Source organism: Haliotis cracherodii, unplaced genomic scaffold, assembly GCF_022045235.1.
Source record: "Haliotis cracherodii isolate W230 unplaced genomic scaffold, xgHalCrac1.p SCAF_5, whole genome shotgun sequence".
NCBI classification, from domain to species: Eukaryota; Metazoa; Mollusca; class Gastropoda; order Lepetellida; family Haliotidae; genus Haliotis; species Haliotis cracherodii.
The window spans coordinates 36,269,560-36,288,059 of NW_027266308.1; the positions used below are offsets into that span (position 1 = coordinate 36,269,560).

Here is an 18,500-nt window from a genome sequence, read left to right on the forward strand (position 1 = left end):
ACCCTGTACACTGTAGCTGTAATACACAGGGACCCTGTACACTGTAGCTGTAATACACAAGGACCCTGTACACTGTAGCTGTAATAAACAAGGACCCTGTAGCTGTAATAAACAAGGACCCTGTACACTGTAGCTGTAATACACAAGGACCCTGTACACTGTAATAAACAAGGACCCTGTCCACTGTAGCTGTAATACACAAGGACCCTGTAGCTGTAATAAACAAGGACCCTGTCCACTGTAGCTGTAATACACAAGGACCCTGTACACTGTAGCTGTAATACACAGGGACCATGTACACTGTAGCTGTAATACACAAGGACCCTGTACACTGTAGCTGTAATACACAAGGATCCTGTCCACTGTAGCTGTAATACACAAGGACCATGTACACTGTAGCTGTAATACACAAGGACCATGTACACTGTAGCTGTAATACACAAGGACCCTGTACACTGTAGCTGTAATACACAAGGACCATGTACACTGTAGCTGTAATACACAAGGACCCTGTACACTGTAGCTGTAATACACAGGGACCATGTACACTGTAGCTGTAATACACAGGGACCATGTACACTGTAGCTGTAATACACAAGGACCCTGTCCACTGTAGCTGTAATACACAAGGACCCTGTACACTGTAGCTGTAATACACAAGGACCCTGTCCACTGTAGCTGTAATACACAAGGCCCCGGACACTGTAGCTGTAATACACAAGGACCCTGAAGCTGTAATACACAAGGACCCTGTACACTGTAGCTGTAATACACAAGGACCCTGTAGCTGTAATACACAAGGACCCTGTACACTGTAGCTGTAATAAACAAGGACCCTGTAGCTGTAATACACAAGGACCCTGTACACTGTAGCTGTAATACACAAGGACCCTGTAGCTGTAATACACAAGGACCCTGTACACTGTAGCTGTAATACACAAGGACCCTGTACACTGTAGCTGTAATACACAAGGACCCTGTACACTGTAGCTGTAATACACAAGGACCCTGTACACTGTAGCTGTTAGACATCACAAGAAGCACACCGCAAGACTGGCATTCTGGGGAACAGATGGAATCAGCCGTGAGAAGAGATTTCTTTCGGGAAAGGTCTTTTTGATGTATGTTTGGTCTGAAGCATGCAGGTCAAGCTAACAACACCTACAATTGCAGTACCTCCTGGTATGCTGGGCTATTAATACCAGGTGCATGCATCTATGTCTGCAGTCTGCACCAAAACCGCAGCAGGCTGCACATGCAGTTGAAAATATTGCCACAGGATTACGATGTCTATCTTACATCTTTTAGTGTTCGGTGTAACAAATTTCAAAATTACTTCCAATGTAAAAATCTATAACCACGGATTGTTTTCTGAGACAATAAGAACCCTTCAGATCCGACGCAGCTGTTGAACAAGAAGTACAAACACAAGCTATTTTCATTCCTGTATAAAAGTACTCGCATCATTACCTAAGCACACAGCATAAGCAGTTGCGTACCTGTTGCCATTAGGAATATCAACAAGCAAACAGTCACACAGTTGATGACTTTCACAACAAGACAAACACAATAAACGCTTCTTTCAAAGATTCCGAGACTGTGGAATGCCAGTTATTCTCAGAAAATGTTCCTTTAGACTTACATTGATGAAATTGTTCAGAGGGGAATACTGTTAGTAAAGTTCAAATGAGTGAGTGAGTTGGGTTTAATGCCCCTGTGGGCAGTAGTCCACATTAACACAATGGAGGACATAAGTGATGCCCTGGTGAAACCTACGAGCAGGGGTATGGTGGTGACAAACCTAGAAACATAATCGGGGCGAACCGGGTCCAACCCACAATCATAGGTTTCTGGTGTAACAAAGGGATGCAACTGTGCACAGAGAATGGCCTTGGACGATTTGGAGGGCTTGGACAGGGGGTCACCTTTTACGTGGGGTCGCTTTATAGGTAGTGATATTCAGTAAATGAATAAACGTGTTGTTGTTTACGCCACGCTCAGCATTATTCCAGCTATATGACAGTGGTCTGTAAATAATCGAGTCTGGACCACACAATCCTGTGATTGACATCAATGATACGATGACATGCATCAACTAAGTCAGCGATCCTGACCACCCGATTCCGTTTGTCGCCTCTTACGACAAGCATGAGTTGCTGAAGACCTATTCTTCCCCGGATCTTCACGGGTAGAATAAACATGTACTTGGACACATACACGGGGCTCATGTGATAAGACAACCAGAGCAAATTTCACTCAGATCTTACAAACCTGAAATTGTATTTATAGTAATCTAACATTCACTGCACTAAATACACAAGGATAAAGTCCCATTTTCACTCTGAGCACCAATTACGTCTGTACCTCACCAGCCACAGCAACCAGACCAGAGACTGTTCCCTTTGTAACAGTGGAATTGATTGGCTGTCAACTTACTATGAGGCTGTTTGATTGGTTGAGCAATGACAGTTGAGGAACTGAGGTTTCTCTGAGTTAGGAGTTGTATAGTATCCGTGATGGAGCAGGGCTCGCTGTAGTCATCTGTGTAGTATGCTGTCACCTGCAACATTAAGACACAAATACACAATATTTTCTGACCAGTCGGTCCAGTTTTTTTTAGTTGGTTTATGAGACCAGAGACCATAAAATAATTTTAATTTTTAATTTAATTTATGATCTCTGACAAGACCGACAGACAAAAAATAACTGAAATTGATTTTTTTCTATTACTTTTGACAATTATTTCTGAGGCCGAATTTGTCACCACTGTTCAATGGTGAAAAATATGTATAATTGTTTACTTTTATCTTTCTGTATTACAATCATACTAATAAAACCCAAAGGGCCGAAGTAATGTTACTGTTATTGTATTGACAACTGGCTCTTGAGAGGGAGAAAATTTTTACATTAAATCCAGACCTTTTCATCATATCTAATAAGTTTTTACAAGTAACAAACTCTTTACACAGAAGAAAAAATAAATATTCTCATCGTCATTGGCTGAATCATGCAATAGGGTATATTTTTTTATCTTTTTTAATCTGTAACCGTGTACATTGTTTGACTTACATCAATAGTATATAGCTTATTTGTCTCCAGTTCCAGGATCATGTGAGTTTGGCCGGTTTCATTCTGGCCAGGCATGGGGTAGTATTCATCATCATCTGTGTACCAGAACACCTGGTACTTCTCAAACACAGACTGGTTGAGGACGCTCGTCCATGTGATATTTACCTCCGTCATCGATGTCGCAGGGTTGAAGGTCATATGTGGGTTTTCGTTGATCTTTAGCTTCAATTCTTCAATGTCTGGAAGACAACGTAATTTAGGTATAAAGACCAGAATTGTCGTTGAATTAATATAAAACTTGTTCAACAGGGTCAAATGTACTCTTTCATCACATGCTTTTTCAGCAGAATGTCCAATGAATCAAAATACAGTAAACTATGTTTATAACGAACACGCTTATAACAAACTGACCGATATAACGAACTTACATTTTGGTCCCCGGCAAATACTGTGTATATGCTTATAAAACGAACTACAGTTATAACGAACTAAAATTAGTGGTCCCTTTTAGTTCGTTATAACCATAGGTCTAATGCAATTTCCTATTTTGACTTGTACCATTTGTTCCCGTGCGTTTTTTGTGGTGAATAGTTGACTTGCCTTTGCGTGTGTTTGTGATGAGGCAGGATACATTCATCTTCGCAAAAACCTGGCCTCAACACTACTTGATAGCTTTTCATAACATATGCTCATGATATTGTCAGAATTGTACAATAGATTCTGCTTTTAGGAGAGATTTCTTATAATTATAGAAAGGGTTTTGTTGCTTTTATTTGCTTTAATAGTTACTTAACCCGTTACTTAAGTTGATACATATAAATACTGTTTTGTTTTCGGGGCCTTCCATGCAATGTATATTTTTTAAATATATTTTTTTAAATCTGATGTTGTATGAACAAACATGAGCTCTTACCTGTGGCAGAGGCTGTTTCAGGTGAGAAAGTGGAGACAGGTATACCTGAAAGAGACAATAGACAACTACCAATCTGTATACTCCTCAGGGAGCAGAGAATGAAATTGGAAAGCAAACTATGTGGAAATATCCTCGTTATCATAAAGCTCCTTCATTGGCTTGTAATAAATCAAGGGAAGTCACTTCAATGAAGACAGCAAATTTTGTTTAACGATGCAGCTAGATTACAGTGGCCTGTAAATAATCAAGTCTTGGCCAGGAATACCTGTGGTTAACAGCATGAGCGATGCTCCTAAAAAGTGGGTCAATAATGCTCAGAGTACAAGGTGACACATGTTTACCTACCACTCAACTGTATTATAGCCAGCTGTGGCAGCTCACATGCAGTGAGAGAGTGAGTTTTTTTGTTTAACACCGCTTTTAACAGTATTCCAGTTATATGGTGGCGTGTCAGCTTAATGTGGGAGGAAAGCCCGAAGTGATGCAGGTCTTAGACATTTACCACTTTGGTTAAACCCATGAGCATGGGTATGGTGCTGACAAACCTAGAAACATAATCGGGGCAAACCGGGATTCGATCCCACAATCATAGGTTTCTGGTGTGCCCAAGGGACACAACTCTGCATAGCGAATTCCAGCGCCTTAGACGACTGGGCCACCCGTGCCCCTCTCACATGCAGAGAGTTAGTGAGTATGGTTTTACGCCACTTCAGTAATATCATCGCAGGGGACACCAGCAATAGGCTTCACACATTGTACCCATGTGGGGAATTGAACCTGGATCTTTGGCATAAAGAGTGAACGCTAAAACCACTCGGGTACAACACCGCCTACCAAACAGCAAGCAATGATTGTGAACTGTTCAGCCTGGCATTCCCACTTGGGATAATGTGAAGTTTGCCTTGGAAGTTACAGGAAACTTACTCAAATTAGCAGGAACATTTTCTGGGTTGTCTGAAAATAAGGAATGAAAAACACAGTTACATCATGAATACTTTGTCCTTTGACTATAGTTAATGTCATAGCTCGTGTAAATTGCAACACACAAGACTTACAATTGAGGGTTGTCTTGAGTAGTTCATAAAAAAGCCTCAAATTTTAAAATCCAATTTTCTGGAGTGCATGAATTGAAGCCATTTTTAGTTTCACAAACTTAAGTTCCCGAAATATCACAGCTCCAAATGATGAAGGAATTATTATGGTTCTGTTCTGATTCTCCAAAACCTTCAAAATGGCGTGCTGGTTTTCTTGGGGGAATTAGTCAGCAAAGAGCCGGAGTCACAAGAGACTAATTACAATTATATGTACAAAAACAATGAATGAACAATATCTTAAATATAGCAGTGGGTGTCACAGACAGTCGGTACAATCTATTTTATGGTCTCTGGTACAACCCTCTCAGAAATGGGTTGTTGTTAACCTTATGCTAGTATCTATCTAAAAGCTATACCTGAAACTACTAATATTTTTATCGGCATTTTTCCTGGATCCTGATATGTATTACTTGGGGTTCTATAATTTTATGAAAATTTGTATAAATGTTACACCATGATAACTAGCAAAAGCACTTGCTGTGGATCTAATTATTACATGAAAACTATCATCATGATATAACATTCATATCATGACAGAATATTGAGTGTTCATGTGCTTAAATATATTGCATCCTTACTTTAGAGATACATATCCCAACAAATTGAGAATTAGTCCTAAATGTCTTCTGAGGCCAATTTATCAATGAGTCATGATAGATTTGAGCTATGAAACCATTATGGTAAGATTCTATTTATTTTCCAAAATCGTTCTTCCAACTTTTTCAGTTCGTAAATAGTAATGAGAAATATCTTGAGTGTAAAAAGTACAGCTAACCAGCTTTAGAGAGATAAGCGATGTCATTTCATTTGATATCATGGTTACAGGTGATGTCACAATGATCTGTAAAGCAAAGTGATGCAATTTCATTTCAGCGATATAACTACATGTGTGTGAGTGAGTGAGTGAGTATGGTTTTACGCCGCTTTTAGCAATATTCCATCAATATCACAGCAGGGGACACCAGAAATGGGCTTCACACATCGTACCCATGTCGGGAATGGAACCCGGGTCTTCGGCGTGACGAGCGAACGCTTTAACCACTAGGCTACCCGACCACCCCTATAACTACATGTCTCGTAGGAGATATTGCTTGATCTCAAAGTGTATAAGGGTGAAACTATTGATCCCAAAAGTTGTTCTCACTTTGTCCGAAGACATCCAGGTCATCGTTACAGGTGGTTCTGTCAATGCTCATCTGGAGACACAACGGTGTCTTGAATGATGTTTTCCCTTCGACTGCTTCTCCGTGAGCATCCCTGATGCTGATCAACACGTCATACAAGGAGTTCAACTCAATGTCAGGAATGGGGAAAGTTGGCTGCAAGAAGAAAAGAAAATGACTTGACTTGCAATAAACATATTAACTCTCTAAAATTACAGTCAAACTTTAAGGTATTTGAATTTGTTTCGTTCTCACTATGTCATTTATTTTTATCTATTCTGATTATGAATACAATTAAGTAATAAACATATCTTATTTCGTTAAGCAAAACATTTGGTGTGATTTTTTTAAGTATCTAAATATACAAGTTCATAAAAGTCAGATCTTATTTCTCACAACCTCTGATGACATCCCATTACCGGTCACGTCAGAACGACATTTCGCAAACTTTAACCAATGAAATGACTAAGAATCGACATCAGCCAATCAGAAAGCTGCTTTCTCAAGCATTACGGCACTTGTTTCAAACTCGTGACTTCCATTTCAGACTATGCTTGAAAAAAACGTTCGACCAATTGTTTATGCTACTGAAGTGAGAGACAGACAACGATTTGGATGGAATCGGTTATACAGGACGTAAGTTTTACCAAGTGGTAACCTCTACGACGTAGCATGATTAGAAAACACGCTCCGACAGGATTTTCATTTTCTTGATCTGGCAAGAGATGTTCTGATTGGTCGGATGAAAAGTCATTATGAATGGGATGTCCTCAGATCTCTGTTCAGCGACAGCGAGAACTAATAATTGATTTCATTGACACTGTTAAATATTAAACGTCAGCACCAGAGAAAAATCAGTTTCGATTATCTGCTGAAACAGATTCCATTGGGCATTAAAGGCAAAGTAGCTGTGGAAATAATATGAATGGATCAGCGATAACACCGGGTGTTCGGGAAAGCATAAATATGTCCTGCCCTACTCTGACCACCACTCACAGAATTTGCATAAAAAATGTAAGTGTTACTTTGTTGTCTGATGCTGATCCCTTTGTTGCCTGAATGACACTACAGTCAGTTAACATTCCATGCAACTGTATCACAGGGGACCAATGAAACCAGTCATTGAAACCTAGTGCATCTATCCACACCATCAGTCATCGCTGAGCATAGCCACCCCATCCCCATTTTCCCTGACAAGCAGGAAGTACCCGGAACCTTCTCTCAATGGGATCCCCAACTCATCATTTGACAAAGAAATGTATGCGGTTTCCTTGAAATAACATTTTGGTGAAAACAAGCCTTCTATCACTTGACAGGTCTGGATTGATTTATCAAATATGGATTTATGCCGTTTTTAGCAATATTCCAGCAATATCACGGCAGGGTGACACCAAAAATGGATTTCACACGTTGTATTCATGTGGGCAATTAAACCCGGGCCTATGGTGTGATGATGTTTGTTTGTTTGTTGTTTAACGCCACACTCAGCAATATATCAGCTATATGACAGCGGTCTGTAAATAATCAAGTCTGAACCAGACAATCCTGTGATTGACATCATGACCATCGATCCATGCAATTGGGATACGATGCCATGCATTAACCAAGTCAGTGATCCTGAACACCCGATCCCTTTAATCGCCTCTTAATAATCGCATAGTCGCCATTCACAGCAAGCATTGTTCTACCCCGGATAACCACTTGGTTACCCCACCAGCCTGCCAATTCTGGAGTAATAGCATGATCAAGTACAAATGTAAAGATAAAATATGTGAAAAAGAAGACTCTAAATCTAACCATGTGAAAGATTGTTTCATTGGTTTGGGCTACATACAAGCCCATTAACGCCAATGTGCCGAAATCCGGTTGAAGTCAGAGACATGTTCATATCAAAACAGAATGACCTACCTCTTCTTTGTAGAGGAAATGAGCGGTCTCGGCGGTGTGATATGGCAATGTCTCACATGCTGGTGCCCTTGGGTAGGCGGCACAGTCGGTAAGGAACCAGTTCATCTCATAGAAACATGGTTCATTGCTCTTGGCACACTGGAGCACTTCAGCGCTGGGGTGGTTCCAGTCGAGGGAAGTCTGCAGCTTGCCGGAAACCATCTTCATGTCGATGGTGATGTTCATGGGGCTGATGTCTGGTGTGTAGGTGGCGCTCAGGCCCTCCACCAGGTGGCCGTTGGGAAAGGCATAGGCTGTAGAAAACGAACATTAGCCTCCGTTATTTGGGATCGAAACTGCTTTGATCTTTTAATTTCTTTTTGTTTAGCAGTATTCCAGATCTACGAGGGTGGCCTGGAACAGCTAAACCAGTGATTGACATCGTGACCATAGATCGATGCAATTGGGTGAGTGAGTGAGTATGGTTTTACGCTGCTTTTAGCAATATTCCAGCCATATCACGGCGGGGGACACCAGAAATGGGCTTCACACATTGTACCCATGTCGGGAATCGAACCCATGTCTGGAATCGAACCCGTGTCTTCGGCGTGACGAGTGAACGCTTTAACCACTAGGCTACCCGACCGCCCCAACGATGCAATTGGTATATGATGACATGCATCAACCAAGTTAGCAAGCCTGACCACCCGATTCCTTTAGTCGCCTCTAATGACAAGCATAGTCGCCTTTTACGGCAAGCATGGGTTGCTGAAGACCGATTCTACCCTGGATCTTCACGAGGACTAATGAAATAAGGCTACTTCGTCTTAAAAAAAAATCTAATTTCTAAGACTGGATCTACATTTGTATATGATGTAGTACTTACTTTCCTTAACAACAGAGTCGGGTGAAAATCGTTTCGATTTGGCCACAATTCCTCTGCTGGATATAGCCAACAGCTGAAACTCTGGGGGATCCGGCATGGTGTCTGTTTTGAAGCTCACCATCTGGGACGCTAGCTGTTGGTGATTAGAAGTAAATATAAACAATACAAATAAACAAGAACATCAGTATGGGTAATGTTACAAACAAGACAACTATTGGTCTCCTGGTTGATACCGCATTGCCTGGGCAAATATAAGCAGGCGCTATTGAAATGGGAGACATTGCGTATCACTTCGTCTTGTTTTATGACAGACCTTCCCTTATTAAACACGATTTCTAAAATGTCTCTCTAGAGTTTCATCAAAAGATCAAACTGATATTTACCTTGTTTTCTAATGATCTTTTTGCTTGTATTTAATTGGGTTTTTTTAAAAATGTATTTTGGAGTTATTTAAGCTATATAAGTATATGCAATGAAAAGTATATAATTTCTTTTAACAACTTCAGTAATATTCCATCTATATGACGGCGGTCTGTAAATAAACGAGTCTGGACCAAACAATCCAGTGATTGGTTTGAGCATCGATCCACGCAACTGAGATACGATGACATGCATCAACCAAGTCAGCGAGCCTGACCACCCGATCCCGCTAGTCGCCTCTTAACATCTTCCCGAAACAAGAGATTTAATGACTTTAAAAGTCCAGTTTCCACTCTTATAGTCAGTTAACTCACTTGCCTCGGGAAGAAGCCTCTTAACGACAAGCATGGGTTTCTGAAGACCAATTCTCTGCCCGGATCTTCACGGGTCCAAACTTTAGTTATGAATTTTATTATATATTTACATATGCCCGACATTCCTGGTTTAAAAAATTATAAGGAAATATATATAAATAGTTTGTGGTCAAACAAATATAAAGTATTAGTTTCCATGCTGTCATTGTTGAAAGCATGAGTGGGAAGGGTGATTTGGGAGCACTTTGCAACTGCTTAACGGTAGTACTCCACTGAGGATCTCAATGACTCCTCTTGGCGATGATCAATGGAAGGTAATTGACAGCTAATACCTTCACTGGGATTAGTCACTAACCACTGGGGAGTGATAGGAATCGGATATGCTTATAGGAGTATCACCTGCCAACTGTTAACATATAGATGTTTACCTGTAGCGCGTCAGGGCGTGTTACTGAACTATGTTGGAACATTTCCCATTAATGGTCAAACAAACAGAAAGTTTCAAATAAATAATATGCTAAATTTGATTGAAATAGCAGTTCCAAAAATATTTCATCGGATGTTGATGAACAAGAGACTATAAAATTTGGGATGGTCTCTGATAAAACCACAGGAAAGACTAACATGGACAGATGAAGAAACTTCAGGTGCATTGTAGAGAAATATACAGGTGTATTTCTAATCTGGCCGAAACAAATCGTGCTCCAAATAATTATTTAAAGGGAAACAACACTCCAATTCTCAGTCGTCTTCCCGGCGCCGTTTTAATAAGCACGCGTAATCACCAGATGCCAGTTTGCGTCAGTGACTAATTACACTGGCCTTCCGACGAGCGATGGGGCAGGCAATTGGAGGACCTCACTGACAACGAGGGAGAAATCCCCTTGATTCCTCGCATTTGATTGAATGATTCTTACTATAAGCTTTCACCTTGCAAATTTGTCTGCACGTGTAAATGTGTGTGTACAATATGTAGTTTAGTATGAAATTGTCGTCATTAACTTAATGCTCAGTTGATGACTTATTACAGGTGTAGTTAGTGGTAGAACCGCTCTGGTAACACGACAAAGACATATCTGGGCGTGAAGTGCCCATCTAAAAACGGCATACAGTCAAGTCCTGTTAATACGACATGACTGGTTGCAAATTATTATGTCGGATAACGAGTATGTCGGATAACTGAAATTAAGTTGAATCAGCGATCGTGATCGAAAATCGGATAACTTCACGATAGATAACGATACAAACACGTTGTAATAAAACAAATGAAAAATGAAATATTCATATTGTTATGTTACATCGTTTGTACTTTGTTCAAAGCATTAGCCATGCATATATATATGCTCTCTGCCTCATGGCATTCATTCACCTGATGAAGAAGCAAGCATATACTCCGAAACGTTGTGTTCCTCATAATAAAGGTGACATCCATATATTCTCTTCCTTAATACGTTGGTTGATTCTTCATTATTAACTAACCCAAGGGATTTTATTAAAGTATATGAACAGTTGTCACGTGTGCTATCTCATGGTAAAGGGTAAATCATCATGTCTAGTGATAATTTATCTGCAATTTTACATTTTATATTGACCAAGTTTGTTATCACCTGTTCCTTTAACCCGAATTTTCGGAAGGGATAGTATGTAGTTTTATACCGTGTATCATATGGCGCAAACCGATGGCTTCTCGTGTATGCATAAATCAACAACCAAAACACATGTCAGCGAGAATAGCAAGCAAATTTTGAATTTCGCGATGAACAAGCAGATCCATATTTCAACACTTTCAAACTTGGATCTTTAAGATCTTTCGTCAATGATAAGCACTGATTGTTATGAATAGTGCACACGTTTACTATAATGTGTATATTCTCCATCCTCATTTGGCATTTCCGGTCTTGCTCCGGATGTGGTGATAAAAGTGACCTTTGTCCAACTGAGATATTGAATGTCAGGTTGTAAGTTTAGCCAATATGTTTTATAACAGATCAAAAGTTGAGTTCACGAACAAGCAGAGTTGATTCTGAGTGGAATCACCATGGACACTTCCGCTTACATTAAAACAATGGGAGCACTGTTTTGGCTATATTTGATTGGTTATGCCAGAATTGTGATTGGTTCAGTTGGTGTAACCGGAAGTATATACGTAGAAATTGTGAATTTACCATCGGATCGTGACGTCACAATGTACCAAATGTCAGTGAAAACACGCCGAAAAAGACGTTTATCCTTGTCTGTATTTTATCTGATCTTTGAGACAGGAATTTTGAAAATAAAAATTACTCTGCGAGTAACAAAAACATTCCAGATTATCTCCACCTTGATCAATGTTAAATAAATTTACCGATGAGAGAATATCTGAATTTGATCACGAATCTACATGTAACTGTCCAAACACAAGTGCATGAAACGTGAAAATGAAATATTCTTTACACCGTAATGGTTATGAAATACAGTAAACTATGGTTATAACGAACACGCTTATAACGAACTGACGGATATAAAGAACTTACTTTTTTGGTCCACACTCTTTGCTGTGGGTTATGCTGTATGTATGTTTATAACGAACTACGGTTATAACGAACTAATATTAGTAGAACCCTTTGAGTTCGTTATAACCGTAGTTCACTGTAGCGTGTTTGGCGATTGTGCGACAAGCGTGTATCGGATATAAACAGTAGCCGGTGTGGAAGAATGGTGTTATGTTAAATGTTAACCAGAAATACACACATGATGCAGTTTATAGGATATCATGCACCAAGGTCAACATCTGTGCTCGATTTGCAGATTACCTCATCTCAGCAATGTATAGTTTGATGCGGTTATATTTCTTTCTGGTGGAGTGCATAACGTTACCCACTCATCAAGGATTATGAATATGGAATATGAGGTTTTTTGTTTTCAATTAAGAGGTATTATTATTGCAGAAATCAAAGGCAATTATACGTAATTATAGTAATGTTTCCACAAGTACAGTTAGTAGATTATGTAAACGCCACAAAAATGCGGTACCTCGATGCAGGGCTATGCGTGTATATTTCAACATGTACCAGGTAAACTCATTACAAAAAAGCTGATTAGTAACATAAATATGTCAGCAAAAGAAAGGCTTTCGTAATAAGTATTTGTCAATGGTTTTTTTTTTGTTTAACGTCGTACTCAGCAATATTTCAGCTATATGACGGCGGTCTGTAAATAATCGAGTCTGGACCAGACAATCCAGTGATTGACATCATGAGATGAGCATTAATCCACGCAATTGGGATACGATGTCATGATTCAACCAAGTCAGCGAGCTTGGACACCAGATCCCTGGCCTCTAACAAGCATGGTCGCTTCTTACGGCAAGAATGGGTTGCTGAAGACCTATTCTACCCCGGATCTTCACGTGTTATGTATCAGTGGGCTGATGATGTCGTTCTGACAGCACCCACAAACGTAAATGGATTACATGTCCGTTTGTGTCACAGTAAGGCGCCCACCATTCAATATATTGGATTGGATTTTTAACATCATTGTTGAAATGGATTCAGTTGGCGTACACGATCATCAACATATAAGAAAAAACATACAACTTTATGGATAACAAGTTCTGGTGTATTGCATTCAGCAACGTTTCGATGTCGATTCTTAAAACGTTATCAAGCTGGAGTTATCAAACAGTTTGATCACAAACAAAGGCTATCTGTAAATGCCAATGACTCCAACGAACAAAATGTGTGCAATGGCCCATATGCCCAAAGCGAACTTAGCACTACGCCTATGTTAAAGTATGGGAGTTACGATCATCTTAGCGCTGAGATCGCTTTGTGCAACTGGATCCTGGCCTACTTTCCGACGACACCTACGTCAAAACACTTCCTACTATACATATACCACCAACTTGTGAGAACTTCCAGACGGCCATTTCACCTGTGTAATCCCTATCCGATTCACCCCCAAGAAACATAGTCAGTGTATTCATGTCTATGCTGCCATGCTTCTCTTATATCCGAAAGGAAATGCCAAACTATGGTGTTATTTCACCGAAGGCCTTGCCTATTTCAGCCCCTCATGCCCTTTACCTGCCAAAGATTAGAATTTAAGGACTCTAATAAAAAGATCAAACCCTACTGTTATTCCAGCACCAAAGACATTGTTTCTGATTAACTTGGGCTCCACTCGTCGACTGCAGCAGGATTCCCATAATATAATGTATCTTCGCACTAGGAACAGGTGAGCGCAACATGTGCCCACCGCCCCGGAATGCCTGGCCCAGTCCAAGGCGCTCGCTTTATCTGTGTATTTACAAAGATGTCATGTTCTCGACGTGTGTGAAATGCACATTGATATAAACAAAATGATAATCAATATCACATAGAAAAACATGTCTATTACAAGCGTATTGTAGTTGACCCGCTATCGTGACCCTACTCGTGTTTTGCTATAGACACTGCCACGTGTCACACACATGATGGATTGTTCTGAAAGGGGTACGTTTGTCTTCTCCCGGAGAGTTTATGAAAGTTTCGTGTATATACTCATCTTGAGAAAGACAAACACGACTGCGCGGGTCTATTTTTTGTTATGCCTGGCGCTCAAAGGACACCTTTTTAAGCGGCACGCATTTATTTTAAATGATCATTTTGTTCTCGGCAAAATGACGACGACCACATTTGGCAGTAGATGTTTAAGATAGATATCTTGTTAGCTCCTTCAACTTGATACCGGCAGTATGGAATAATATCGATAGTATAAAATAATACCGGTATTATGGAAAAAAATATCGACTATTTAGAATAATATCGTAAGTATGGCATAATATCGACAATTTAGAATACTATCGAAAGTATGGAATAAAATCGACACTATGGTGCAATATTGGCACCACATGGTGTGAAATATCGGCACTGTGTCATACGATAGGCCCTATGGTATAATAGCTGTACTTTGATACACGGTCGACAGTATAATACTAACTAGGGTATCATATCGGCACCGTGTCATACGACAGGCCCTATGGTATAATACCTGTACTTTGATACACGGTCGACAGTATAATACTAACTAGGGTATTATATCGGCACCGTGTCATACGATAGGCCCTAAGGTATAATACCTGTACTTTGATACACGATAGACAGTATAATACTTACTAGGGTATTATATCGAGGAGGTTGTACCGTATTCTCAATAATACAATATATATACACCAGTGTCGTTTTACGACTGAGAAACCGTACTCTATGCATGACGGCAGCACATACGCGCAGTACCAACACTGCGCCAATTTGTCCAACATATCAACATACAGTAAACTACGGTTATAACGAAGTCGCTTATAACGAACTGACGGATATCACGAACTTACTTTTTTGTCCCGACTATTTGCTGTAGTTGTGCTGTATATATGCATATAACGAACCACGGCTACAACGAACTAAAATTAGTGGTCCCTTTGAGTTCGTTATAACCGTAGTTTACTGTATCAAGCGTTTAACGACTGGCGTAAGGAACTGGGCTGGAATGACACAACATCTAAGAAGAATATGCTAAACGTCATTTTACCTGTGTTAGTTGTTTCCAGGGATCCTTGCTTCCCTTCCTCCGAACCATTATGATATACACCAGGGACCACCTGGACTTAGAGAAGACTGGAGGCTTGGGAGGTTTCCACTGAATGTCCGTCACTCTGGAATTCCTTCTCGTCTGCACATCACCGGGGGAAAACGTCCAGCGTTGATTTTTCGTCTCTGTTCATACAAACAAAAATAATTAAATATCCTGACAAAATCATCACGCTGCCTTTATCTTACTCTGGCCACAGAACCTAAATCATGTTATTTTCCCCTTCGTCCATCCCTCACTGTAATGCTATAGGCCTACATGAAGCAAGTCTAGATTTTCCACAGGTCCGGTATCTCACTGGGGCTCCTTTTCAATTTAAATGTAATTGCTTGTTTCTATAAAGATTATATATTTTCAGAGACCAAGCGTCCTGTATTAGTGTACACTTCTCATCAAACGATGTTTAAATGGACAGCATGCATGGTGTTCTGTATTATAAATGAGTTAAGGAGAGACTGGTGCAGAATGTGCAATCCCTTTTTAAAGCCTGGGTTTAGATGCCGGAGAGAAACTTAGGCATTGTAGCTTTGCTTTTGCTTTTTTGTTGTTTAATTCCCGACATATGATGGCGGTCTGTAAATAATCGAACCTGAACCAGAAAACCAAGTGATTGATATGAGCTTCGATTCATGCAATTCGGATACAATGACATGCATCAAGCAAGTCAGCGAGCCTGACCACCCGATCCCTTTAGTCGCCTCTTACGACAAGCACAGTCGCCTTTTACGACAAGCATGGGTTGCTGATGCCGTATTATTTCCCAGTTCTTTGCGTGTCAGGTGTTGGTGTGTTATTACAGTTATCATTACTGTAAGGCTGATATAAAATACATATCATAACACTGGAGCTGGCACAAAACAAATGTTTTCACGACAGGCCAGGAAGCAAACATCCCAGGACTGTCAGTTTATCCAAGCCCTGTCCCCCTTTAACAGTAGTGGGTGAGTTAAAATTATATAATGTTACGTTGCATCGGTTTTATTTCAGCCATTTAGCGACCCTTTAACCATACAAGAATATATACCTGATGTATGTCGGAGTTGACCTTAGTTCTAGAAGAAACCCATACAATTCAAACATCGACTAGACAACTTTGATCAGTTGGTTACAAAAAAATATACCCTTCTATCAAAGCCATCGTAAAACAGCTTCTTTAAACACAAATTATTTTCCCATCCTTTTGAAATGTGACAAAGAACGCCTCAAATATTCATAAAAATGAGTTATCTCCGTTTTATTATACTGGAATCAATCTAGTGTTTTTTCTGCTAGAGAAATGAATCATACGTGGTGAATGTCATTATTTATAGTTTCATTAACTTGTCAAGAAATTTTTTTTAGAAACAAAATAATATAGATATGTATAAAACTCGAAGAGACGTTGCTTTTGATTAATCGCGTCTGTTTCATCTTCATGGAGTTAGAGACACTGACAATGACACTTACGTGTTGGTGGATTATGTCTGAAGTCGCAAGCAATCTCGCACCCACGCGTCTGTGATAAAAAAATAAATAAAAATTATGTCATATACATTTATCAATAGTTCATGTGTCAAACATAGCCTTTGCAGGAACGACACTGGTCTTACTAACTTCAACCGGACGCAAGAAGACGTCATGTGGACGTCATGAAGCTTTGATTGATTGCTATCGACAGCTATAGACAACAGCAGATAAACAATAGTATGTACCGGGAAGTGCATTTATCACGTTTTATAAGAAAAGTAACAGGATGTACAAGATTGATATATTGAATGCTTGAAAATGAATATCTTAGTTCCTTGTAAGCTATCAGCGTAGGGCATTCTTTTTTAAAGGATCTGAAAATGTACAGCAGTGTATGGCGGTATGGGTTTAACACCACGGCGTGTCGGCTAAATATGTCGGCTACGTCTTTTATCATTGGACCAGCCCTGTATCCGACAAAGTATAGGAGAAGAAACATCTAAACGGCATACATGTTGCCTACACATAACAACGAAGGTATAGGGGTCCGACCCTCTGATATCCGAAGGGTGCTGAGGAGGGGGTGTGGGAGGGAGTGGGTGTGGGGGTGTGTATGTGGGGTGGGTGGGGGTGTCGGGGTTGGGGTGGGGAATAATTATGCTTGAAACTGTGTTCCTTAATTAAACCTCATAGTTTTACATGAAAAATATTTGATTTGTAGCTGCAGCTGATAGATTATCTAACCTCGATACAACCCCCCAACCCCTACCAAATGGTCGTTCCGGAAGACCAACCTGATTTATCATAAATAACTTTTTTCGGAAATTGGAAAAATTGTCGATTTTTTCCGAAAACTTATTATACTCTCAGAGCCAGGTATTGACTAAATGAATAGTATATGTAGGTGCATCGGGACGAAAGTTCTTGAATCTGTTTTCATAACTTCTTTTCCAGTACACAAAATACAATCTATATTCATAATAATAATTCGTCCCCCAAATGCGGGCAGCATCAGGTTCGTTCTATGCATATATGTCAGCGGCAACACCTTTTTTTTAATGATAGCACTACTATACATTCTGCAGGTTGCGAACGTAAAGATGAGGCCAACATGTTTATAAGATGCTTCACATCACCGACAGACCCTGACAATCAGTGCAACTTCTCATTATTTATTTACCGAATTGCACATCTTGAGGTAACCTGTCCTGACAACCGTTCGTGTTGTTTTGTTTTGGGGAAAAGCGAACATACCCTACCTCTTTTACTTTTGCAATGGGGGGGGGGGGGGGGGGGGGGAGAGAAAGAGAGAGAGAGAGAGTGACAAATAATACAAATATAATGTTTTTTTAAAAGAGAGGAGAATCAAAAACGATGTCACATGTGGCCAAATGAATGTTGTAGACTTTTAACACTTACGCATACTTTCTCAGCATCGCACACAATTCCATACAACTTGTACTTTGTGAACAGGGTATCGCAGAAATTCCAGCACTGAAATATAAAACAAAACTTGATAATTGTATCGTCGACATAAGAATACTAAGCTACTAAGCTCAAATTAATAAGTGAGTGAGCGAGTATGGTTTTACGCCGCTTTTAACAATATTCCAGCAATATCACGGCGGGGGACACCAGAAATGGGCTTCACGTATTGTACCAATGTCGGGAATCGAACCCGGGTCTTCGGCGTGACGAGCG

At 40.0% G+C, this 18,500-nt stretch overlaps 1 protein-coding gene across 2 annotated transcripts in view; it reads right to left on the minus strand.

The window, feature by feature from the left end:
- Positions 1-18,500, minus strand: part of LOC139442140 (uncharacterized) — a 126,592-nt gene that overhangs the window by 35,452 nt on the left and 72,640 nt on the right. For both annotated transcript variants that reach the window (XM_071222942.1, XM_071222941.1), the window contains exons 4-13: positions 18,219-18,293; positions 16,800-16,848; positions 15,294-15,478; positions 9,013-9,145; positions 8,148-8,440; positions 6,221-6,395; positions 4,907-4,936; positions 3,983-4,027; positions 3,070-3,308; positions 2,437-2,560 (exon numbers count right to left, since the gene is read on the minus strand). In XM_071222942.1, coding sequence (XP_071079043.1) covers positions 2,437-2,560; positions 3,070-3,308; positions 3,983-4,027; positions 4,907-4,936; positions 6,221-6,395; positions 8,148-8,440; positions 9,013-9,145; positions 15,294-15,478; positions 16,800-16,848; positions 18,219-18,293 — 1,348 coding nt within the window. The remainder of the gene's footprint in view (positions 1-2,436; positions 2,561-3,069; positions 3,309-3,982; positions 4,028-4,906; positions 4,937-6,220; positions 6,396-8,147; positions 8,441-9,012; positions 9,146-15,293; positions 15,479-16,799; positions 16,849-18,218; positions 18,294-18,500) is intronic.